Source organism: Erythranthe guttata, chromosome 6 (assembly GCF_056151865.1).
Source record: "Erythranthe guttata isolate IM_541 chromosome 6, IM_541, whole genome shotgun sequence".
NCBI lineage: Eukaryota > Viridiplantae > Streptophyta > Magnoliopsida > Lamiales > Phrymaceae > Erythranthe > Erythranthe guttata.
The window spans coordinates 4,367,392-4,390,838 of record NC_142538.1 but is presented as its reverse complement, the minus strand read 5'-3'; the positions used below and the strand labels follow the sequence as shown (position 1 = coordinate 4,390,838).

Below are 23,447 nucleotides of genomic sequence, written 5' to 3'. Positions count from 1 at the left end.
TTGATTTCGCAAACATGTGAAAAAGATTATGAGCGAAAAAAAGCTCATAATCACTTTCAAAAAGCTTTTGCAAACAACACCTTAATATAAATCGGATTCCACCAATTTTTTGACATGTGACACTCTTAAAGTCTTAACTCTTAATAAATCACGCTATTATAATTAGGTTATAATTAGGGTTAGAGGGGTTACGGGTTATGCTGGAGTTTTTTTTTTTTTTTTTTTTTTTCAATTATTAGAATCCTAATTATATTTTTATTTGAACTATCGAGGTGTCAATCATTATATGACATCCAATTTTCCTATTAAAACAGATCATCCAGTCTAAATTTGCACCCTTATTTTAATATCTAATGAATAAATTTATTTAGCATCCTCGAAATATAATGTATGGTAGCGACTAGCTAACTATAATTAACTAATTATTTTATAGTTCCTTAAATAAGAATTATAAAATAACAAAATATATTTATAAATTAATTTTTATACTATTTGATTACACAAGTTGCATTAACGCCATAATTTGATTTAAAACTTAAAACTCAAAAAACTTTTTGGGCAAATACGCAATTTATCAAAACTATAGTAGACATGATCACATCCACAGTTTCACCAACGCCAACGTAAAGAGTGTTGTCACAATAACCCCTGCACCGCCCATCTCACGGCGGCAGCCGGATTTAACTCGCACACGATTCGACGGTACCGGCGGAGCCACGTCAGATCCTCCGACCGGTGGATCCGCCGGTGGAGTGGTGCCGTTAGAACAAGTAACTGCCGGTGGCTGAGTAACCGTAACACGTTGCGGTTGCGGTTGCACCACTCCATCTATTCCATGGCACCGTATCGAATATCCACCGGTGCATATATTAGGGCTAATTATTCGAACATTGTTGAGGTAAATCCGCCGCCTCCCTTCGTTAGTGACGTTAAACATGAACCCGGCCTTCAACGCCGGGATCATGGATCCAGTCGGGAAGTGCTCAAGGTGGTCGATGAGAAGAGCCGTCGGGATCGAGTGGCGGAGCAGGAAATCGACCACCGTCGTCTCGGAAACGTCGGTGATGTTCGACAGCGCCCGGTCGTTGGGCATCAGGAAAGTGACGTCGTTTGGGATCGTGTTGGAAGGGGCGGCCATTTTCACGAGCATCACGAAGGTGAAGTAGTTGGCTTTCTGCATCTCTTGAGTGGCCGCGACGATGTCTTGACTTGTCGGATTTGCGGCGGTGGCGGCGGAAGACGAGACCAGAACCGCCGTTAGAACAACAATTAACAAAGACATGGTGAGAAAATTACTAACAGTTTGATTCAAGCCTGCAGGTTTTTTTTTTGCTGGTAATGAAGAAAATAAGTGAATTTGATGTTAGCTTGAACATACATTCTTGATGTTACAACAACTAATACTCATTCTTTTTGCATGCAATTTGAACTTTAATTGTTCGAAAAAAAAGAGGGTAAATAGCATTTAGACCCCCGTTGTTTGAATTTTGTGCACATGACCCCTTGTACTTTCAGAAAAAATCTCTTCCTATTAAGTGAGCATGATTATTTACCAAATGGAATATTATCGGGAGTTATGTGCTTTTATATTAAAGTATAAGGGGTCATGTACACAAAGTTCAAACTACAAGGGTGTCGTGTGCGTATATTGAAAGCATAAGGGTACATGTGCACAAAACTCAAACCATATATATGGGTTTAACTGCTATTTACCCAAAAAAAATGATAAAACACTTTCTTCATTTCATAAAAAGAATGGGAGAAGATACCTAAATCAAAACAAGAAAAAGAATAAATAAATTACATGGAAAAGAATAAATTACTCCATCAAGTATCATTGTGCTTCTCTTCTCTCTCTGCAATTGGCCTAAGTTGACAACAAAACAAATTATGGTGTGGACTGTGGTGTATACAAAAAAATAAAAATAAATAAAAAATGTATTCACTAAGGAAACTGAAAGGAACCGCCAATCTGGTTAGTTCCCGCCGGCGGATTTATGGCCACCCAAAGAAGAGAAATAATAATGGCAATAAGTCCGGACCAAACAAACACAATAGTAGGTGTTTTTCCTCTTCTTCCCATAAGCCCTTTAGCAAAGGGGTAGAGATGTGCAAGCACCCAAAAGCTAAAGAACACCCCTCCCAATAGGCGGCTCCACTGCGGTATTACGCTATATATCGTCCGACTGAGGCCGACAGCTATCGCGATCAAGTTCACCATTATGATCACAATCGGCGGTATCATAAGCGACGTCCACTTCACCACGTAGAGTTCCGCAAACTCGTCATCGTCGTCGTCCCCGCTCGATTTCGATGTTAAAGTGAACGAGATTTCGACGCCGGCCACCACTTTGAGTAGTCCTTGGAAAACGGCAGCCAAATGCGCGCTCGTCCCTCCGATCAACCAAAACTGCTCGTTCCTCCACCATTCTTCGAGCTCGATTCCCGACCATTTAACCTCGAGCACGGCTAATCCACAGAGGGTTATGGTGATTATCAGAAGGTACACCAAGAAAGTTACGTTGAGTGTTTGGACGATGAATTGCCCCGAGAAGAGAGACAATGCGGGTAGAAAACAATACACGATCAGGAAAATCGAAGTGAAGGGGTATATTCCGACGTTGAGGTACGCGAGCCTCTGTAAGACCTTCATCCTCGGGCTCGCTAGCAAGGCGTTGTTACGTGAGAAGAATATCTCCACGGATCCCGTGGCCCACCGGAGGACCTGGTGGAGCCGATCGGTGAGATTGATGGGGGCAGTCCCACGGAACGCGTCACGTTTGGTGACGCAATAAACCGATTTCCAACCCCTGTTGTGCATCCGGTACCCCGTGACGACGTCTTCGGTGACCGAGCCGTAAATCCACCCGACACGCTGGCCCCACTCGGTTTTATCCTCGTACCAGCATGAGATCACGCTTATCGCTTCCGCGACAGTGGAAGCATCCAAAAGGTCACGGGTTATGGTGAGGGCCCCGGGGGGCCGCCCGTTCTTGACCGACGGGTGGTCGGCCAACGGGCGGCCTTGAAACTCCGCCACCGGGATGGAGTCAATGAGTAGATTCGAGTTTCCAAACATTTTCGGAGAGAGCGATAGAGTCATCAAATCCTCATCGTCCGAATCACCCATTCGCAGGGCTCGATTTTCCTCTGACGCATTGGTGATTGCGTTGTGCTTCTTCCGACGGCCAAAGCAGAAGCTCCGGCTGTGCTCCTTCGCACGGGGCGGGTCGAACCCGTATAGTGCGATCCGTCGGAACAGACAGCCCGTTCCGACGTAAACGGGGCCCTGGAGCCCGTCTAGGGCCCGCATGTTCCCGTCGAAGAAGACGGTGTTCCGATTGGCGTACCGATCGGATGGGTCGATGCCCTCAAATCGCTGAGGGAACTGGACGTAGCAGATTCTGTCTCCCCCTCGGTCCATCATGAAGCACATTCCTTCCCTCATGGCTTGGGAGTTGTAGATGTAGTGGTCGCAATCGAGATTGAGGATGAAAGGGCCGTTGGACATGATCGCGGACGCTCGAACGAGTGCGTTCATCGCACCGGCTTTCTTGTTGTGGTCGTATCCAGGCCGCTTCTCTCGAGAAACGTAGACGAGCATTGGCAAACGAATATCGACATTACTCAAATCTATCAATCTGTACTCCTCGCCTATCCCGCAGAGTGGTTTGTCACTCGGAGGCTTCAACATCACCTACACGATGACAAAACACATTTTTGCTAAAACACTATATAATAATATCTCATAAACAAAAAAATCTTCCGATTTCGTTTTTTCTTTTCTCTTCGACAAAACGATTTTCGATCGACTCGCGTTTTAATGTGTTTGATACCTGTATGATGCCAGCATGGTCACCCTTTGTGTGAGAAGCTGAAGGTGTCATCCAAGTACCGGGCCAATGAGTACCATCTGCCATCCACGTGGCTTTATTAATCTTGATAACCTCGATTGGATCGTCTTCTTTCTTCATCCTCTGCTCCTTCATCGCTTTAATCTCTTCCCGAGCATTATACGCATCCGATCTTCGGCGAATGGAATCCGGAAGCCCGTTTATCCGAACCTTAAACTCGTCATACTCCCTCTTCACTCTCCTCCGGTCCTTGACAAAGTCGCTAAGAACCTTGTTCTTGTAAGGATCCTTCTTCAGACTGAAATAAGAATCGGGATTCCTCGGCTCAATGTTGTGCTTGCGGCAGAACGGGACCCACATGTTCGCGAAGCTAGCGGCCTCCGCCATGGCCTCGAATGTCAGCAGCGCGCCTCCGTCGTCGGAGACGTAGCACGAGAGCTTCTCCACGGGGTAATCCGCCGCCAGTATGGACAGTATGGTGTTTGCGGTGACTAGCGGCGGCTCCTTCTCGGGGTCGGCGGTAGAGACGAAGATGTCGATCCCGGGGAGGTCAGATATTCCGGTGGGGTTGCTCGGACTGCGCGACTCGAATTTCTCCCTGAGGACGTTGAGGTCGGTGGCTCGGTTCACAGGGTTGAGCTTCGGGAGTTGATCGAGGATCCACGAGAATGTGAACCATATTTCGCAAACTATCGACATCCCCCATAGCCACACGGCGTCGGTGTTGGGATGTTGCACTCTCCACGTCAAGAATAAACCGAGGACAACCATTCGGACAGCGATCAAGAGCCTGCAAAAAACATCGATAAGTGCCGCATATAGATATTATCAAAAACATTCGGACTGATGCATATCCGTCTCACCCGACATTCAATCTAGCTGATTCAAGGTCGATTAAAAAATAAAACAATCCAAAGGACTATCATTTTGGTGTTTTACCAAATTCAAATTAAAAATGAGAAGTTCAAAATCACATTTGAAGTCCAAACAACACTAATAAAATTGAAACAATATTTAGCACCTATATATAACATAATCGAAAAAAAAAAAAACGAAATAGGCTAAAGAAGACGAATGTATATATACCGATACGGGCTGATGATGGCGGCGGGAATCTGCAACTTGCGAGTGAGCGGCCGCCAAGGTTTGGTCATCAACTCGTTCGGCTCCGCCACGTCATCATCGTCGTGGCCCCCATTTCCGAATCCGTTCTCCTTGGGCCAAATGGCATTGCCGTATCCGTAAGTCCCCTTAGTCTCGAAAAGCCAACGGTTGTGATCGAAATCGCCCGTTTGGCTCCTCACCAGCATCGACTTTGTTGACTTCATCAAAGACAACCTCCTCTCCATCTTCGAACCCCCCGAAGACGGGGGCGGCGGGAGCTGCGGGAGGGCCCGCCAGCTCTCCATGGCCTCGTTCAAATCCGTCGTCTTGTATTGCTCTTTGCAACCAGGGCAGATTCCGTTGCCGGTTTTTAACACGTCAATGTAACATTCTCGGCAGATCTTGAAATCGCACTCGCACGGGAGGGTATCGATCATCGCCTTGCTGTCGCATCCGTTGACGGAGCACGACGAGGCCTTGGCGGCGGCGGCGCCCATTAGGGGGTGGTGGGAATTGGCGTCGGAGGAGGAGGAGTCGATGACTTTGTCCATGAGGTGGGCGCGGGTGATGCTGTTGAAGCCGCCGGTGAAGAGGGAGTTGGAGACGAACTGCTCCTCCACTTTTTGGGCGGAGCCGGGGTTGTTGTTACCGTTGTTGTTGGGCTGGTTGTCGGGGGTGGGCGGCATCTGGACGGTGTAGTTGAGGAAGTCGTTGCTGCCGAGTTCGCTGTCCAGGTCGTCGCGTGAGTAGCTGACGTAACGGCCGGAGGAAGTCCGGCGGGCGAAGGTGACGCGGTTCTGCGGCGGCGGAGGCAGCGGCGGCTTGCCGTTCTGCGAGTCCATCATGTCGGAGTCTGTGCTTGATAGATCCGATCTGCTCACCCGGAATGACCTCGACGCCATGTTTTCCGACGATTCTAACCCTGCAGAGAGGGAAGACGTACGACACCGTTTAGGAGTTGAACCGGCGGGCTGATCGATCACCTTTTAATTTTTCCCTCTGTATTTGAAAATGAATCATGAATGCGTGTGCGTGTATATAGTTGACAGGCGGCCTTTTGCTGTACAAATATATATTTACTGTGACTGAATTACAGACTATTTATTCAGTCAAAACCAATTCGGACAAAGATTCTTCTCTACCGACTTTCCTTTTTTCTATGGCTGCAGATATTTGCAAGACGAAAATTACTAAGTGCAAGACCTTACTTCATGCAAGACCAAAATATAAATAAATTTACTAAGATCAAGACTGGAAATTACAAATATAACCCCAATAATAATTTAGATATTATTAATTTAAATTAAGTTAATTGCTATTGCAAGACCAAAAAAAAAATACAAAAAAAAAAAAAAGAATAAAAAAAAAAAGAAAAAATAGAGGGAACTCACTCACCCAACAAAACACCAACATCTTCTTCTTCACCCTCATTTTACACATTTTTTTCCACAAAAAAATCTTCCATATTCTCCAAAACCCTTATCACATAAAACCCTCAAATCTTACTAAAACTTGAAAAGAAGGACATTATGGATACACAAGACATAAATATGGAGGATTCTAAGGTCGAAGAACACAAAGAGGTAAGAAATATTGTACTTTGTGATCGTTTTTCTCGTTTTTCGCACCTCATTTCACGTACAAAAAAATCGACATGTACAGGTCGAAATATCAGCTTTATATCGACACTGCAGTGTCGAAAATGTCAAAATAATTCGACACTCATTAACTGTCGAATTATATTGAAATTATCGACATTCTGGTGTCGATATTAAGCGGATATTTCGACGCCAGTGTGTCGAAATTTTTCCAAAAAAACGACAAGTACAGGTCGATTTTTGTAAAACCGCAACTCCTTCAACAATAGTGCTACAATCGAACCCTAGAATCATCAACTATGTTCTAAAACGACTTGAATTCATTATTCTAACAATAAAATCATGTTTATCACATTTATTTCTAAAAAAAAGTTAATTCAAAAAGTAATTTTTACTTGTTTTTCGTGAGATTGTTGTGGCGGGGTTGGGGCAACAACGGAGTTCAACGGCGACGGGCGACGGCGGTGGACTTCAACGGCGACGGCGACGACGACGGGGCGACGGCGACGGGGCGACGAACGGTTTTTTGCTGCAATTGATTTTTTTTGTTTTCTTCAATCTTCCCTCCTCGTTTTGATTTTGTCAATTCAATTTCTTTTTTCTTTTTGTTTTATTAATTTTTTTTTTTAAATTGGTCTTGCAAAAGAAAATTAATAAAATATTTTTTTTTGTTTGTATTTTATTAAGGTTATTATAGTCTTTTTATACTGAATTTAATAAAAAAAATTAAATTGGTCTTGCACTAAGTAAATTTCGTCTTGCAAATAGTCGCTGCCTTTTTCTATTTCTATCATTGTTCGCCTATTATTAATTTTTTTTTATTTTATTTGTGCAACTATCGCATCTATATTACTCCCTCTGTTCCGTAATATATGTCTCTTTTGAGAATTTATTTTGTTCAATATTATCTGTTACTTTACAATTCCAATACTGCATTAATTGCTTATTTTTCAATTTTACCCTTATTAATTCTGCAGCACTCTTCCAGCATTAATTAATAAACAAGGATATTTTGGTCCATCAATATATACTTTCCTAAAATCAAGACATATTTATTGAGATTCTTAAGATTTGTGGCAAGGTGAAAAAACGACACCTATTTAGGAACGGAGGGAGTAAGTCATTTTTGGTGGTGGTAAAAACTAAAAACTAATTAAATTATTAGATTTTATTTGATTTTGGTTAGTCCAATTTCTTTTCAGACTTTCTACATTTTCGATTAAATTCATTTTTTATGCTGATTTATTGTAAAATTGTTTACTAAAATTATGTAGTCCTTTTTTGGAATTCTTATAAGATATCATATTCTTATCTTAACATCCAAAAATAACTAGATTAGGCCTCGTTTGTTTGTGGAGATTAGCCATTATTAATTAAATAATTAGACTTTAAAGTTTCGTATCCCAATAACTCATCGAGTTGACTCGTAAATATTATGTTATTATAACTTAGCCTTATATTGTTTTTCTGAAACTTTTTTTTGTTGAACGTAGCGAGGTCCAATAAAATTAAAGAATTTTCATTAGATTAATAATCTTATCTCATCAACCAATACCTTAATGAAATTGGAGTTTTTTACTATTAAAAAAGATCTACATTCACTAATTGAGAAAAACATTAAATGGGTCAACATGGCAATTTTCTAGTGTTCATCGTAGAAACTAGAAACACATCGACTAAGCAATAATTACAAGGTTGTTATATAATGGATGGCACGTCCAATTTTTTAATTTATTATTTTTTTTTGTCACCAAACGCATCAACATAGATACATATACTTAGTTCATCCCTTGTATAAGAATTAGGAACCCAAATTTATATAGTTGTTAATAAGAAATACATGCTCCTTACTTGTTATCCACACATTGAACCCTATAAACAATTAACAATTTCCATACACGTCCCACTAATGATTGATATTATTCACTATGTATTTCACTTTTTTTTTTTTTTTTAATATTCTTTGTTATGAGATGGTTTTGTAGGATGATACAAACAACGATGAAATACGTCGGATGATCCTGCACTATTGATCTACATAAGGGTGTGAACGAGTCGAGCTCGCCTTTTTTGGCAGGTTCGAGCTTGAGCTCGATCTATTTGTCGAGCTCGAGTCCAAGCTCATTTTGTTGATATTTTTTTTTTAATTATTATTAACAATTAATTAAAAAATTACACAATAAATAAAAATAATATATATATATATATATATATATATATATATATATATATATATATATATATATATGTATATGTATATATTATTTTTATTTATTTTTATAATATTTTATATTATTACTACATTATTTAAATAAAAAATAATAATAAATAATAAATAAGGCTCGCGAGCCGACTCGTGAGCTCATGAACAATTAAAAACTGGCTCGAGCTCGGCTCGTCAGAAAGCTCGAGCTCGAAAAGCTCGAGTTCGAAAAGCTCGAGTTCGAAAAACTCGAGCTCGAAAAACTCGAGTTCGAGTTTTTTCGAGCCGACTCATCGAGCTCACGAGTCGGCTCGACTCGTTTACCACCCCTAGATCTACACATAATAGCACACAAACTCATGTTTATGTATGTACTTAGTGGGTAGTTATTCGTATAGAGATATGATGCAAAATTATCCAGTGTTTTTCACCGAATGTAGCATCTGATAGACCATTATGGAATCTAAAAAAAATTAAATAAAAAACAATGTTGAGGGCCTAATTAATTTATCAGCTACATAAAGTTGTCACATTGAAAAGCCTGACCACAAAAGACAGAAAAAAAAAATGAAAAGCCCAAAATTGATCTAAAATTATGAGAAATAATGGAAAAAAAATAATCCGACCTACCGGATTCGAACCAGTGACCTAAGGATTAAGCTGCAACCAAACTACAGTCCTCCGCTCTACCAACTGAGCTAAGGTCGGATCGTGTCAGTAAACAATCTTAAACTGATAATATACCATAGCTACAAAAGCAAACTAATCATCATTTTTAATAATAAAAATTGCCTTAATAGTTTTAATTTTTCATCTTATTAGATATATAAATAAATATTGAAGTTTCCATAATGTAAAACGATAATAATTCGTAAAAGGTTAGTATTCGAGTTCGACTCGAGCCCGTTCGTCTAACAATATTTCAAGAATCATGTTTTTATAAGGACTACAAGACTCGACCCATTAAAACACATGTACCCAAATCTAAATTTAAATAGACTAAAAGTTCGGCCCATTTAAAAAAAGCCCAATCCACAACAGATCTCAAACCTCTATAAACCATATATTAAAAAAAGAAAAAGAAAAAGAAAAATACCAAAAAAAAAAAAAAAAAAAGAAAAAAAAAAGCCAGTAGAAGGGTGACAAAATTCACGTTACATGGCATGAAACAACGTACACGTCACACACAATGCAGGAACAAAGACTCCTTTCCCCAACTCAACTCAATCGAAACCTTAAATTAATCCTACTCCTACTACAATTTCTTCTTCTCTTATTTATATATAAAACTCCAACCAAATTGTTTCACGCTCTGTGATCATATTAATTTTTCTACTATAACTTATAAAACACTAATTAATTGTCAAATATATATTATCAAAAAATATGAGCTTTCAGGATCTGGAGTCGGGTCGGCGACCCATGTGTATACACCAAATTGACCACCGGGATCCTTCTCGCCCAGTTGCCGCCGGCGTGTTTAAGATTAACACCGCCGTCTCAGCCTACAAACGCCTTGTCTCCACCATCGGAACTCCCAAAGACACCCCCGAACTCCGCCGCAAACTGTCAGTTTAATTAAACTCATCTTTCTTTCTTTTTGTGTTTTTTATATTATTAATTATTCCGGTCGGAGGATTTTTGCGCTTAATTAAGACTTTTATTCTGTGTTCGAAACAAATTAATAAAAATATACATACAGTATAATCTCGATACAATAAGACTCCACAAAAGAATAACTTCATTTAAATAATAATTTCTTTCAGGTACCTACTCGGTTCAATAATTTGATATTTCGCTAAATTACTAAAATTTTGCTAGTCCGACTCTATTAATTTATAGAGGTTTAACTATATACACGTATACGAATATGCTAATGCAACAGCGTTGTTGTTGAAGGGTAATGTCCGTAATTAATTTGATTTTTCTATTAATTTTTTTGTTTGAAATAATGTTATGTATTAATTATGTGTGCAGGCGTAAAACAAGGTTAGAGATCGGGCAAACGGTGAACGAGACTTCAGCTGCGCTCGATCTTCTTAGAGAAACCGACAAGTCTCCTCGAGTTGATGTAAGTACTTATTTGCGACACCGTTGATTTACACACAATCAATCACACACATATGCTGTGTGTAAAAATATGTACTGTACGTGTACAATGTACAACAGTAGCATATAATATAATATCCGATGAAGCTAAACGAGTGTGGAATAGAACAAACCTGGATTCATTATACGTGCTAATTAATTAATTAATTTAATTACTCAAATCCGATGCGGGATATATTATATATTGGTTAAATTGATAATCAATGTTAAATTATTTTCAGGCAAGAAAGAAAATCGGTCATGCGAAGCTTACGAAAGATTACGAAGCGGTTTTGAAAGAATTTGAAAAGGCACAGGTGCTTGAAGCAGAGAGGGACACTAATTTTGCTGCACATCCTCCTCTTGTTACCAATATTACTCTTCAGCCCGGGTATTTATTTAATTTATTTATTATTATTATTATTTTTTTATATAGAATAATCGAATAGAGAAGTTAAGCTGTTTACGTAAAATTCATAGTCTAGTAGTGCTAGATAATTCAAATTTATTTCAAACTAAAGCATTTGGAAGATCGACTGCATTTGTTATTGAGCGTCTATATTTACTCGTACAAAAAATATCGTTTTTGTTTTTGTTGGAGTATATTGTTTCTTACTCCTGCTAATTTCATGCAGCAGTAATACAGCTGGCGAGACGGGGATTAAAATTTCATTGAACGGCAACAGTACATCTCTGTTTATCGACTCCAACAGGTAAATAATTAAGCCAATATAATTTGAAGAATATAGTTTGTGAATATACAAGTACAATGAAATTATCGATGCGTATTGAACTCATTTGATTCGATCAATTTGCAGATCACAGGCGGTCATACAATTGGAAAACGAGATAAATTTGAACGAAGCGATAATCGAGGAAAGGGAAGAAGGCATTAGAGAAGTTCAACAGCAAATTGACGAGGTCAACGAAATTTTCAGGGATTTAGCTCTGCTCGTCAGAGAACAAGGCGCTTTAATAGGTTCGTGACTATACCGTTTTACGCCCCTTCGTATTAATTATTTTTGTTTCGTTGAATTTTACAATTGGAATAATTTAATATAATATATATCGTTATTCCAGACGATGTAAGTTTGAATATCGAGCGCTCCGATGCTGCCACTACTAAAGCCACTTCGCATCTCAAAGAAGCATCCAATAGCCAAAGCTCTTCTTCATCGATGGTACGTAACATTCTTTCGTAACAAGATAAATAGACATACATATATATTTCTATTTATTTATTTATTGAAAATACTATCGACTTCGTGCGCAAGTGAATGATATATGCTTAATCATATGTTGCGTAGGATTGGAGAAAGAACAAAAACAAAACGAATTTGATTTTGAAATTGTTTTTTAAGTTTTTTTTTTCTTACTTGCAGACCTGTTTGATGCTGATTATGGTCGTGATCATTCTGCTTATAGTATTTTTCGTGGCAAATTAAAGACGTACGCTGGTGTGTGTAGATCAACGGTAAAAAATCACCCGGTGTAACCTTCACCGGGTGTAGGTTACACCGGGTGATTTTTTACCGTTGATCTACACACACCAATGTGGGTGTGTGTGTGTTTGTGTGTATATTAATGGTAAAGATCTACCCGGTGTATTTCACCCGGTGTAGGATCTCAAAAGCCTTCGACAGGGTACGGTTTTGTTAATAAGTCGTTTTTTTTTCTTCTGTTGATTAGTCATATAAGGTAAGATTAAATAATTTACAAATCCTTATGATATTGGTAATTACAAATACACCCCTAATACTAACAAACCGTTATAAATGCTAATGGAATAAATGAATCGTCCAAATCACTCTTTTATTAAACAAACTAGCATTTTTTCCCCGTGCGATGCACGGTATATTATTTAAAAATTGAAAAAAATAATCAATTTAATACATAATAAGAAAATATAGTACACACTAAAATTTAATAATGTAGTATTATTCATATTATATATAATATTAGTTTTTTAAATATTGCAGATTAATATTTATAATTCAATATATAGATTAAGATTTAACGAATCGAATTTCTATCTTTATTTCTTAAGATTTGAAATATATTGATGAAAAATAGGTGATTGATAATTGTTGAAAATTATAGTAAAAAATTAGTAGAAAAAAATATTAAAAATAAATAATTACAGAAACCCCATTAAAATTTTTTAGGGTTGCCCATGGTTTCTTTCTTTTATATATAAGATAAACTATGAGTAAATTAAGCATACAACATGAGGTAAGAGCAATATTACAGTTACACCGTTGTAGGTATACTTATGTTACATTTATCTCCTGGGGGTAGATTTGGGAATTCAGTACGAATATTTTCATGTTGGCTTCAAGATTTCGTTACTCTTTTTTTTTTGATAATTGAAGATTTCGTTACTCGTAACATCATAATGATGTAATTGTTAGACGGATAAATTGCTGTGGCGTTATTTGAAACATAAAAGTCACTACAATACATTTGTCACTAATTAATTCTGAATTAATTGTTTTTTTAAATGAATCAACGGTGACAATAGACGGCAAAATTGAAAAAAAATGCAAGTAATACATAATTGAATTATAGAATAAAATAATAAAAAAAAAATTCTCTAAAAGGACAAATATTTTTCCGATAAGAATCTAAAGGTGAGTATTCATTCAGTGCCACCATTATTCGTGTTGTTGTTCAACAAAGTCAGATCAGAAATCAGAATCCTCCGCCTAACTAATAATTAACTCCTATTAATACCAATAATAGCATTAATAAGGCCGGCAATTAGTAATTGGCATCTCCTCCACCAACCACCGCCGCCGCGAGTGAGGAAAATGTTTGGAACAGTGTCGTCGGAGAGGGAGGTTAAGGTACCAGGAAGTGAAGCGTGGAAGCTGTACAGTACCCTCGAACTCGCCAAAATCGTCGCCGAAGCCCTTCCCAGTCTAATCAGCAAAATCGACGTCGTACAAGGCGACGGCGGCGCCGGAACCATCCTCGAGCTCTTTTTTCCTCCAGGTACCACCTGCTATTAAACCAACTCTTTCTCTCTCTACATTTCTCTCTCTCATCGGGAAAAAAATTAAGTCGCCCGTCAAATTCAAATCGTCTCTGCTCAATCCAAGCCAATGTTGAAATAATAAACTAGATTAAGTGTATTAAGGAATATTCTAGAAGGTTAATTCATTAATTAGCTTATTCATGTATTTGGTTTTAATTAAAGTTCATGTACTAGTTAGAGGGGAAGAATTAAATTAAATAGTGATACATGTACTAGACTAGATTCATGTTGGGAAAATCCTATAAATACCACATGAACTCTAGCCATTTGTAACAAGTCTCCTCCTCCACTTCTCGTGTGTGTGTATGTGAGTGTTGAGTGAATGTGATCTCCATTTTCCAACAGCCAAATGTTCCTAAAAAGCACAATTAATTGATTGATTTGATTAAATAGTTAAATGATCTGCAAATGATGGAAACAGGTGGGGCGGGGCTAACGTCGTACAAGGAGAAGTTCACGGTGGTGGATGATGAGAAACGGGTGAAGGAGACGGAGGTGGTGGAGGGCGGGTTTCTGGATCTAGGGTTTACACTTTACCGGGTCCGGTTCGAGGTGTTTGACAAGGATGAAGAAGACGAGTACTGCATCACTAAAGCAACGATAGAGTACGAAGTGGGAGAAGAATATGCTGCTAATTCTGCTCTTGTTTCCATTCAACCCCTCGTCACTATTATGGAAGCCGCCGCCCTTCACTTGATTCAGAACCACCACAACAAGACCACCACCTGAGACCCGCCGGCCCGGCCCGAAAACTTTCTAGAAGTTATTTGATCCACAAATTAAATACTTCTAAATGAAATGCACTCATTTTTTTTCACCTTAAAGTGTAAAATAAAAAGATTGACAAACTTACGGAACTCGATCGCCTAAGAGCTTATAACTTTGAGAGCGTATAATTGAGCTCTCACTTTGGGAAAGCACACACACACACACACACACGCACACGCATGTATACGACCAAAAACAAACGAACACATGTATGTACACACATTATACATACACACCATCTCAAAACTCCAAAAATTGTGCGTGTTTGTTTCTTCATGTTTGTGGGCGTTCTCGTCGAAGGAGGTGAAAAAGAATATGAAACTTTTGCTTAACAAAAACTGTAAGGAATACTTTTGGTAAAATTATTGGTTTCAACTTTTAAAACGTCGGAAACTATGAAAAAATAGTCTCGTATGTATAAAAGTAAAAATATTAGAGTTCGAATCGATCGGTTCTTAATTATTGTTATCTTCATCTAAAGAACACTTTTAAATAAAAAATTTAGCATCATTATATTATTCACGTATCCTACTTAATAAAGGGTGATCTAGTATAATTTAACTTTAATAAATTTCATTGAAAGTTTGACAATGAAATTTTGGCATTTTTTCCACGATTAAAATGATAAAACAATTGATTGATAGAGCAATTGAACCAAACTTTGGGCCCCTACAACTAAATATGAGGTGGAGGAGGGGTATCTTAATTCACCTCTCATTTTCGCTGCCATGCACCACTAGTTAGAGATAATGTAATGCTAAATTTCTCCGTATTAATAGTCGTATACTAATCGGCATCTTCACCGCCGCCACCCCCACCACCACCGCCCGCCGTCTGGAAGTTAAAAGCGGTAAAATATGTTTGGAACAGTATCGGAGGAGAGGGCGGTGAAGGTACCGGCAAGCGAAGCGTGGAAGATTTACGGTACCCTCGAACTTCCCAAAATCGCTGTCAGAGCGCTTTCACATATGGTCAGCAAAGTCGACGTCGTCCAAGGCGACGGCGGCGTCGGAACGGTACTCGAGATCTTTCTTCATCCAGGTACAAATCTCTACACATTTCAACTTCAATTTCAATTTCTGAAAGTGAAAATAAACCTGATTTTTATTTGGGAACAGGCCCGGGGCAGGGGCCGACATCGTACAAGGAGAAATTCACGGAGGTGGACGATGAGAAACGGGTGAAAGTGGCGGAGGTGGTGGAGGGCGGGTATTTGGATATGGGGTTTACACTTTACCGAATCCGGTTCGAGGTGATCGAGAAAGAGGAAACGGAGTGCATCGTGAGAGCAACGGTAGAGTATGAAGTGAGAGAAGAATTTGCTGCTAATGCTGCTCTTGCTCTTGCTTCCATTCAAACCTTCGTTGCTGCTATGGAAGCCGTTGCGATTCACTTGATTCAAAACTACGACAACAACCATAGTTAATTTGTTGTGATTTGTTTTATTTGATTACATAAATTAATGAATTGCATAAACTACGAAACCAACGTGAATATCAAAGAAATGTTTCTAACACACATAGAAATGAGTAACATAATCTCGATAAATTAATAACATTGTTTGAATAATAATAACTTTTGGTTCCGACCTAAATGAGTAACATATACAAACTACAGTAAGTAGAATTTCGATAAATTACATCGCTTAAATAATAATATCTTCCGGTCGCGACATGGTAAAAACGTATGGCATAGCTGGATGTGAAAAACATCCATTGCTCGTCCATGGAGGGTGAGTCAGGGCCTAAGATCAGGCCGAAGGGCATAGTGGATGGACAACAGGTGAATATTCCTGTACTACCCCTTGAGGACGTATAATTTATCGACTCCGAAACAAGGATTTGAAAGATTAGGTGATTGTTATTCAATGCGATTTTTATATTATCAGTTCGCTAATTAATAGAATTGTGTTCAAACCTATATTAATTTAAAGAGATATTTAAATATGCATTAAAAAAAATAAAAAAATAAATGGTTGTAATTAATTAGAGGGAGTGGTATCTTAAGTTTGAGTATTCTCTGCCACTAATATTCGTCCTGTTGTTTAACAAAGTCAGATCAAAATCCTCCGCCTAACTATAATTAATTAATTAGTACTATTTACTCCTATTAATACGGCCCAATGCTTTTGGTTTTTGCTTATCCCCAATAGCATTTACGCCGGCGTACTAATTCGCATGTCCACCACCGCCGCCGCCGTCCAGGAGTAGTAGACGGAGGAGTAAAAATGTTTGGAACAGTGTCGTCGGAGATGGAGGTCAAGGCACCAGCAAGTGAAGCGTGGAAGCTGTACAGTACTCTCGAACTCGCCAAAGTCGTCGCCGAAGCGCTTCCCAATCAGATCACCAAAATCGACGTCGTACAAGGCGACGGCGGCGCCGGAACCATCCTCGAACTCTTTTTTCCTCCAGGTAGGTACTACCTGCTATTAAACCAACTCTTTCTCTCTCTACATTTCTCTCTCATCGGAAAAAAAGTCGCCGTCAAATTCAAATAATTTCTGCTCAATCCAAGTCAAATGCTCCTAAAAAAATCGCAATTAATTTGATTGAATTGATTAAATACCTAAATCTGGAAATCGGTGGAAACAGGTGGGGCGGGGCTAACGTCGTACAAGGAGAAATTCACGGTGGTGGATGACGAGAAACTGGTGAAGGAGACGGAGGTGGTGGAGGGCGGGTTTCTGGATCTAGGGTTTACACTTTACCGGGTCCGGTTCGAGGTTGTAGAGAAGGCGGCGGCGGCGGAGGAGTGCATCACGAGAGCGACGGTGGAGTATGAGGTGAGAGAAGAATGTATTGCTAATGCCGCCTTTGTTTCCATTCAACCCCTCGTCAGTGTTATGGAATGTGCGGCCCGTTATTTGACCAAGACCAGTAGCTGAGGCCCGGCCCGACCCGACCCGACCCGACCCGACCCAGAATTTTTCATAGCTCTATGCAGCATTTCATTTCAAAATCTAATTTTCTTTTTTCAAGTTATTGCTACTACTACGCCAATGTCAGTTTGGATTATATAGCTTTGGTTCAATTTCTGATTATGTGTTTCAAAAAATAAAACGGTCAACATTTCGGGACTAGCAAAATTCTATTAACTTAGCAAAATATTAAATTAACGAACTAATAATTTAATATGTTTACACCGGAAAAAAACAAAATTTAATTTAGCGAGTTTATAACGTTTTTTTTTCTCCATAAATATCACAACATGTTCCAAAATTTGGTCCCCTCTGATAATATGAGGCAGAGGAGGGATATCTTTACCTCGTATTCGCTGCCATCACTAGTTTCGGGATAACATAACGCCAAGTTCTGCGTATAAATAGCTACAATCACTCATATATATAAGTAGCATCTTCCACCACCACCACTACCACCATCGCCGCGTGCAGAAGTGAAAAGAAAAAGGGGGAAAGATGTTTGGAACAGTGTCGTCGGAGAGGGAGGTGAAGGTACCTGCAAGTGAAGCGTGGAAGGTATACGGTACCCTCGAACTCTCCAGCATGGTCGGCCGAACACTCCCCAGCCAGGTCAGCAAAATCGACGTCGTACAAGGCGACGGCACCGTCGGAACCGTGCTCGAGGTCTTTTTTCCTCCGGGTACAATACAACTCTTTAGACGACACTCGATTTCAATTTTTTTTTTACTCGATAAACTAAATGCCAAAAAAATGTCGGTGGAAGTGAAATAACTAAACCTGTTTTTTGGGAAATGACGTACGGAAAACAGGGAAGCCGGGGCCTAGGTCGTACAAGGAGAAGTTCACGGTGGTGGATGATGAGAAACGGGTGAAGGTGGTGGAGGTGGTGGAAGGCGGGTATTTGGATTTGGGTTTTACCCTGTACCGGGTCCGGTTCGAGGTGATAGAGAAGGAGATGAAGGAGTGCGTGACGAGAACGACGATAGAGTATGAGGTGAGAGAAGAATATGCTGCTAATGCTTCTCTCGTTTCCATTCAAAACTTCGTTGCCGTTATGGAAGCTGCCGCGCTTCACTTGATCCAAAACTACGTCAATAACTAAGCCATGCTCTACGGCCCGGCCCGGCCCGACTCTACGATTAATATTTAATAAATATTTACATATATGCTACAAGTCTATTTATTCCAACGTTGTTTGATGGTTATGGTTTTGGTTCTAAGTTGTGACTCACGTGACAATGTATTTGTATTCTAGTCCTAGAATGGGGAGTCTTTCTACTTTGATTAAATAAAAGGGTAAATTGCATTTTCATCCCCGTTGTATTTTGGCCGTATTGCACATGACCTCCTTTATAGTTATAATTTGAGTGCATAACCCCTGTACGGTCTTCAATGAGTAGCGTCGGTCAAGGTTTCAGTTAAAGTCAACGGTGCGTGTGTGTAGTTATTAAGCGACGGATGTTGATCAAACTACAAAACTTTTGGAAATAACTGAAATACAAATTTTCGTTCAAGGCAAAGTATTATAAATAGATTGAGTACATCCATATGTGGACTCTGTATAAATGTATATCCAATAGAGACTCGTGCATTAAGAATGTATAGATGAATTTGTTTCTAAGTGTCGAAAAACGATTGCGTTTTGATCAAAGTTGTAAACTTTTGTGCTGTTTTTAATATATTTTTTTCTAAATCATATAGTGATATATATATATATATATATATATATATATATATATATATATATATATATATATATATATATATATATATATATATATATATAGTTAAACACTGTGAGACCTTTATTTCCGGGACCCCTTTATACCCTTTTGTGTGTATATGAATAGTACACGTCTACCCAGTATATTTCACCCGATTTTGCATAGAATAGACCCTTTGGGGTTGGGCATTGGTATTGAGTATGGTTGCCTAATTACTTTCTTTAATAACCCACCAAATATAGTTCAATATAACTTGCACCAAAAGGCGAAATCCCTCGCCCCCAGGGCCCCCATCCCTTGGCCCGACCATTTGGTCCCCTATAATTAAGCCGTAGAGCAATTGAACAACCATTTGGTCCCCTATAATTAATTGTACGAGGCGGAGGAACTAAGTTCTGCTTATAAATAGTTACAGCTAGTCATATTCCAATGAGCATCTCCACCACCGTCGCCGCCACCACCGGTCCACCGCCACCATCCAGAAGTACGAAACAAGAAAGGGGGGAAATATGTTTGGAACAATGTGGTTGTTATGGAAGCTGCTGCTCTACACTTGATTCAAACCTACGATAACGAAAGATGAGCCCTAGTTTTACATCTAAAAATAAAACAGAACTATTTAATAAATATTTCTAATTTATAAAAATTCACAAAAATATAAATATATATATATATATATATATATATATATATATATATATATATATATATATATATATATATATATATATATATATATATATATATATATATATATATATATATATATATATATATATATATATTTTGTAAATTATGTTATTTTCCAGCCAAACACTGTCTCTTAATATCAAATTAGTGTATTAGAACTGCCGATTTACATAAAACCAAACTCGGATTACAAACAGTATGACATCAAATTAAATGTAAGAAGACCTGAAAAGCCATGTTCTATACCGAACATGGCGCCCCTCGTGATTCACTATCATGCGCTAAGTGACATGGAAATAATTGAAGAGAGCTTATACTTGCGCACTTTTGTAGAATTCTGCGGTTGGAAAACTACCTCTGTGTGTGATCGAACAGTCACTTCCTCCGACTTTGAAGTTCCGTGATAATCACGTGGTGAATACAAAACTTGGACTGTTGATTGAGCTGTCATATGTTGATAGATAATAAAAAGATTAATCAACAAATGCTACGAATGTCATATTCAAATTAATGATTATTTTGAAATCCACAAAATATTTGAAACTGCAAACTATGAGGAAAGTTACGGAGGAATTACCGAGACCGAACATGCTTATCTTTTGAACACTCATGTGACTAACTTTCGATCTCTTGATCTTTCCCAACGTCTGAAGGTCATCTTGTTTCCCTTTGAATTCAATAAATTCTCCTAGAACGTATCGGTTGCCTTTGATCTCTAACCTGCATTATATCAGGTAATCGTCAATTAAAAAAGACATTTAAAAAACAAAAAAAAATTGAAATCTTGTTTCGCTATTTTTTTTTATAAATCTTTATGCTTCAAACTTGCTAATTTATCTTCTCAATGAGGAAGTGTTTGGAGGCAAAATGCACAAGCCCAATTCAACATAAACCCTTAAAGCTATACTTCAATTTTATTCCCCATCTAACTTCAACAGTGTGTTGCATAGTAACATAATTGGAATATGGGACGATTATCGCACCTATCAGAAATTGGGGCGGTGCTGAGGACAGAGTTAAGCTTCTCGATAATTGAATCCTTCATATTATCCTTTCCAACATGAAGTACACCTTTGATCCATCCAGAATACAGGCTCCCATGCTCGGGTTTTAATTGTGTCCACTGATCATAAGTAATGACCTCATGTGGAAAAGAGTCTGCATGAATGGAACTGCAAAAAAATCATCGGAATTAGAGGCATGGAAAACAGAATCACATATAACCAAAAATAGCTTTTTACGTGGCTAAATATAGATGCCAAAATTCACATATACTGATTTTGAAAAGTTAAAATCCAAGTAATCTACAGCCATAATTGAGTCTCGGAGTTTATGATAAAATCCACAAGAAAGTTTAATGTACAAGCATTGCTTGCTGTAGGGGCAGATATATTCTTCCATACAGCTTTACTTCATATGGAACTTTATGTGCTGCCAACAATCATTTGGTGCTTATTTCATAATCTCTTTATTTCCTTGTTATTTATCCAATTCAATTTGGCAGTGTGTCGGATGAGAGTTAAAAATTTGGCATCTTGTATATATTCATATTACTGCACTACAAAGTTAAAAACTATTGGGTGGAAGTTAGTATTATAACATCGTTTTTCGAAGTGAAGGTATTCTTGAGATAAAATTCATTTTAAAAAGGAAGCCTTACTGGGATGCTGGAAAAGAGAAAGAGGAATGATATATTTCGTAAGGAGAGCAGTATGTTACTTAATGGCGGATAAAGCACTCCAACAGAATCATACAGCTTAGTAACTACCAAATGTGTGACAAACTAAACTTCGCGGGCAAAAACACAGCTCGACATCTGGCACTTTGGTCACGACATACTGATTTTTATAGTTTTCTAAATTGTTCATTACAACAGTATGGTTCTGCTGCAAGAAGCCTTTAAACATATGAAGGAAAGCAATAAAAAATACAAAAGGGAAGAATAAGGAAAACAACAACACTTTTAATCACCATTGAAACATAGTATAAAGGACACAGAAAAACATACCGGAAATTTGGGTTTGGGCATATGACTTTAAAGGACACATATCCTTCTGGAAGAACAACTCCCCTTTGTTCAAGATACTCTTCAAGTATAGGAACCAATTGCCTGGCTTCCTCTACCTGAAATGCGGTAATGCACAAAATTGGTGTAAGGCCTAACAATTCGCTGGAGAAATGCCAAAAAAAGAAGAAACCGACAACAAATCACAAACGAGGAATGAAACTGAAGAGGACTATTAACTATAGCAATTGAGCGAGGTATAAAAATTTAACGACGAAGAAACAAAGAGCTAGCTAATATAGCAATTTTTGTCCCATAGGTTACCACCTATCGAGGAGCACGATAATATCCTAATAGAGTTTTCAGATCATAATGAATCCAAATCTAATCTGCATAAGTAATACAAGCATGCCAAACCCCAAATTTGATCGCATAGGAGAGAGGGTAAATACTTAGGTAACAAGGTAAATTTAAGGTTTCCTAATCAAAGAACGGCAAAAAATTGAAAACAGGCCCAAGAAAAATAAAACAAAAAATGAGAATTAACGTACAGGGTTCGGCACAAGGTCCGTCTTATGGTGCTTTCCGTCGGTGCAAAGCCAATTACCATCCTTGTCGGTGGACACAAACCCTGATAAATTCTTCACAGAAATCACCACAACCCCTCTGTGTAGCAAAACACATGACTAATCAATTTCTTGTCAACAATTCAAGGAAAAGGGGGAATGATCTATTAATGTCTTAAGAGGGAATTAAAACTTAGAATTCCAAAAAAAAAAAAGGAAATCGTACTGATTAGTGACGAGAACAAGATCAATATTCTTGCGAGAAGCGGAATCGGGGTCAGGAATTTGGATGCCGACGTAGGCTTTGCTTCCACGATAAAGTTTTTCCAGCCTGTACTCCGCCATAGAAAACAAATCAAAAATCAAAAATCAAAATCAAACACAGATTCACGCAAATCAAAAATCAAAAATCAAAAATCAAAAAATATTAATTGAAGCTGAAAATTGATCATTTTCAATTTTGAAAAAAAAAAAAAAATTGGGGATAGAACCTTTTGGCGACGGTGAAGAGAGCACTGGAATGAGAGGAAGCGAGATCGAGAGTGTCGTCTTCGTAGAAGAAGGATTTGAGTAAGAAGCAGAGGACGATCAGAACGCATATCACCGCCGTAAACATCCTTCGATTTCTAGGTTTTCTTCCTCTGGATTTATTGTTCTTCACCTTTCAGTAGTAGGCAGCATCTATTATGCGACTCTCGATGAAGAAGAAGAAGAAGAAGAAGAAGAGGCAAGGTATATTCGACGTGTGTCAGTGTGTGTGTGTGTGTGTGTGTGTGTGTAAACGTAATAAAAGAAATATAGAAAAAATAATTTCAGTTGGTTTTAAAAATTGAATTTCAATTGCAATATAAAAATCTACTATTTACCAGCTCATCCTAAAACCTAGTACC

General features: G+C 38.4%; 8 protein-coding genes and 1 non-coding gene across 9 annotated transcripts; 5 read left to right on the top strand and 4 right to left on the bottom strand.

Moving 5' to 3' along the window:
* Positions 1-448: 448 nt before the first annotated feature.
* LOC105977564 (FAS1 domain-containing protein SELMODRAFT_448915) lies at positions 449-1,380 on the bottom strand. Its single transcript, XM_013002882.2, has one exon. The coding sequence runs from the start codon at positions 1,280-1,282 to the stop codon at positions 596-598; it is 687 nt and encodes a 228-aa protein (XP_012858336.2). The 5' UTR covers positions 1,283-1,380; the 3' UTR covers positions 449-595.
* Positions 1,381-1,723: 343 nt separating this feature from the next.
* LOC105977562 (cellulose synthase-like protein D3) lies at positions 1,724-6,032 on the bottom strand. The gene is made up of 3 exons (XM_013002880.2): positions 4,941-6,032; positions 3,837-4,644; positions 1,724-3,697 (listed from the first exon to the last, which is right to left on the bottom strand). Exons 1-3 carry the CDS (start codon positions 5,858-5,860, stop codon positions 1,946-1,948), a joined length of 3,480 nt encoding a protein of 1,159 aa, XP_012858334.2. The 5' UTR covers positions 5,861-6,032; the 3' UTR covers positions 1,724-1,945.
* Positions 6,033-9,379: 3,347 nt separating this feature from the next.
* Positions 9,380-9,467, bottom strand: TRNAY-GUA (transfer RNA tyrosine (anticodon GUA)). The gene is given in 2 exon segments: positions 9,380-9,415; positions 9,431-9,467. It is a non-coding gene; the product is annotated as a tRNA-Tyr (tRNA).
* A 486-nt stretch (positions 9,468-9,953) lies between these two features.
* On the top strand, positions 9,954-12,322 carry LOC105977321 (syntaxin-21). Its single transcript, XM_088818897.1, has 7 exons — positions 9,954-10,327; positions 10,737-10,830; positions 11,090-11,238; positions 11,486-11,560; positions 11,666-11,826; positions 11,928-12,028; positions 12,230-12,322. Exons 1-7 carry the CDS (start codon positions 10,146-10,148, stop codon positions 12,290-12,292), a joined length of 825 nt encoding a protein of 274 aa, XP_088675023.1. The 5' UTR covers positions 9,954-10,145; the 3' UTR covers positions 12,293-12,322.
* A 1,080-nt stretch (positions 12,323-13,402) lies between these two features.
* On the top strand, positions 13,403-14,741 carry LOC148769926 (norbelladine synthase-like). Its single transcript, XM_088819558.1, has 2 exons — positions 13,403-13,841; positions 14,306-14,741. The coding sequence occupies exons 1-2, from the start codon at positions 13,658-13,660 to the stop codon at positions 14,611-14,613; spliced, it is 492 nt and encodes a 163-aa protein (XP_088675684.1). The 5' UTR covers positions 13,403-13,657; the 3' UTR covers positions 14,614-14,741.
* A 615-nt stretch (positions 14,742-15,356) lies between these two features.
* Positions 15,357-16,136, top strand: LOC148769925 (norbelladine synthase-like). Its single transcript, XM_088819557.1, has 2 exons — positions 15,357-15,693; positions 15,771-16,136. Exons 1-2 carry the CDS (start codon positions 15,510-15,512, stop codon positions 16,076-16,078), a joined length of 492 nt encoding a protein of 163 aa, XP_088675683.1. The 5' UTR covers positions 15,357-15,509; the 3' UTR covers positions 16,079-16,136.
* Positions 16,137-16,169: 33 nt separating this feature from the next.
* Positions 16,170-17,731, top strand: LOC105977974 (norbelladine synthase). Its single transcript, XM_088819560.1, has 2 exons — positions 16,170-17,063; positions 17,244-17,731. Exons 1-2 carry the CDS (start codon positions 16,880-16,882, stop codon positions 17,534-17,536), a joined length of 477 nt encoding a protein of 158 aa, XP_088675686.1. The 5' UTR covers positions 16,170-16,879; the 3' UTR covers positions 17,537-17,731.
* A 152-nt stretch (positions 17,732-17,883) lies between these two features.
* Positions 17,884-18,884, top strand: LOC105977893 (norbelladine synthase). Its single transcript, XM_013003283.2, has 2 exons — positions 17,884-18,251; positions 18,382-18,884. The coding sequence occupies exons 1-2, from the start codon at positions 18,068-18,070 to the stop codon at positions 18,672-18,674; spliced, it is 477 nt and encodes a 158-aa protein (XP_012858737.1). The 5' UTR covers positions 17,884-18,067; the 3' UTR covers positions 18,675-18,884.
* Positions 18,885-20,097: 1,213 nt separating this feature from the next.
* LOC105977411 (plasma protein) lies at positions 20,098-23,399 on the bottom strand. Its single transcript, XM_088819556.1, has 7 exons — positions 23,049-23,399; positions 22,784-22,888; positions 22,543-22,657; positions 21,995-22,110; positions 20,970-21,158; positions 20,564-20,706; positions 20,098-20,430 (listed from the first exon to the last, which is right to left on the bottom strand). Exons 1-7 carry the CDS (start codon positions 23,171-23,173, stop codon positions 20,261-20,263), a joined length of 963 nt encoding a protein of 320 aa, XP_088675682.1. The 5' UTR covers positions 23,174-23,399; the 3' UTR covers positions 20,098-20,260.
* Between the last annotated feature and the right edge of the window lie 48 nt (positions 23,400-23,447).

Coding starts and splice junctions, on each gene's coding strand:
- LOC105977564 (XM_013002882.2), bottom strand. CDS start 1,282: ATGTCTTTGTTAATTGTTGTTCTAACGGCGGTTCTGGTCTCGTCTTCC.
- LOC105977562 (XM_013002880.2), bottom strand. CDS start 5,860: ATGGCGTCGAGGTCATTCCGGGTGAGCAGATCGGATCTATCAAGCACA. Junction 4,645..4,940: donor GCCATCATCAGCCCGTATCG/GTATATATACAT, acceptor TGTTTTTTGCAG/GCTCTTGATCGCTGTCCGAA. Junction 3,698..3,836: donor ACCATGCTGGCATCATACAG/GTATCAAACACA, acceptor GTCATCGTGTAG/GTGATGTTGAAGCCTCCGAG.
- LOC105977321 (XM_088818897.1), top strand. CDS start 10,146: ATGAGCTTTCAGGATCTGGAGTCGGGTCGGCGACCCATGTGTATACAC. Junction 11,239..11,485: donor AATATTACTCTTCAGCCCGG/GTATTTATTTAA, acceptor TTCATGCAGCAG/TAATACAGCTGGCGAGACGG. Junction 11,827..11,927: donor AGAACAAGGCGCTTTAATAG/GTTCGTGACTAT, acceptor TCGTTATTCCAG/ACGATGTAAGTTTGAATATC.
- LOC148769926 (XM_088819558.1), top strand. CDS start 13,658: ATGTTTGGAACAGTGTCGTCGGAGAGGGAGGTTAAGGTACCAGGAAGT. Junction 13,842..14,305: donor CGAGCTCTTTTTTCCTCCAG/GTACCACCTGCT, acceptor TGATGGAAACAG/GTGGGGCGGGGCTAACGTCG.
- LOC148769925 (XM_088819557.1), top strand. CDS start 15,510: ATGTTTGGAACAGTATCGGAGGAGAGGGCGGTGAAGGTACCGGCAAGC. Junction 15,694..15,770: donor CGAGATCTTTCTTCATCCAG/GTACAAATCTCT, acceptor ATTTGGGAACAG/GCCCGGGGCAGGGGCCGACA.
- LOC105977974 (XM_088819560.1), top strand. CDS start 16,880: ATGTTTGGAACAGTGTCGTCGGAGATGGAGGTCAAGGCACCAGCAAGT. Junction 17,064..17,243: donor CGAACTCTTTTTTCCTCCAG/GTAGGTACTACC, acceptor CGGTGGAAACAG/GTGGGGCGGGGCTAACGTCG.
- LOC105977893 (XM_013003283.2), top strand. CDS start 18,068: ATGTTTGGAACAGTGTCGTCGGAGAGGGAGGTGAAGGTACCTGCAAGT. Junction 18,252..18,381: donor CGAGGTCTTTTTTCCTCCGG/GTACAATACAAC, acceptor TACGGAAAACAG/GGAAGCCGGGGCCTAGGTCG.
- LOC105977411 (XM_088819556.1), bottom strand. CDS start 23,173: ATGTTTACGGCGGTGATATGCGTTCTGATCGTCCTCTGCTTCTTACTC. Junction 22,658..22,783: donor CTTGTTCTCGTCACTAATCA/GTACGATTTCCT, acceptor TTTGCTACACAG/AGGGGTTGTGGTGATTTCTG. Junction 20,707..20,969: donor ACCGCCCCAATTTCTGATAG/GTGCGATAATCG, acceptor GATATAATGCAG/GTTAGAGATCAAAGGCAACC.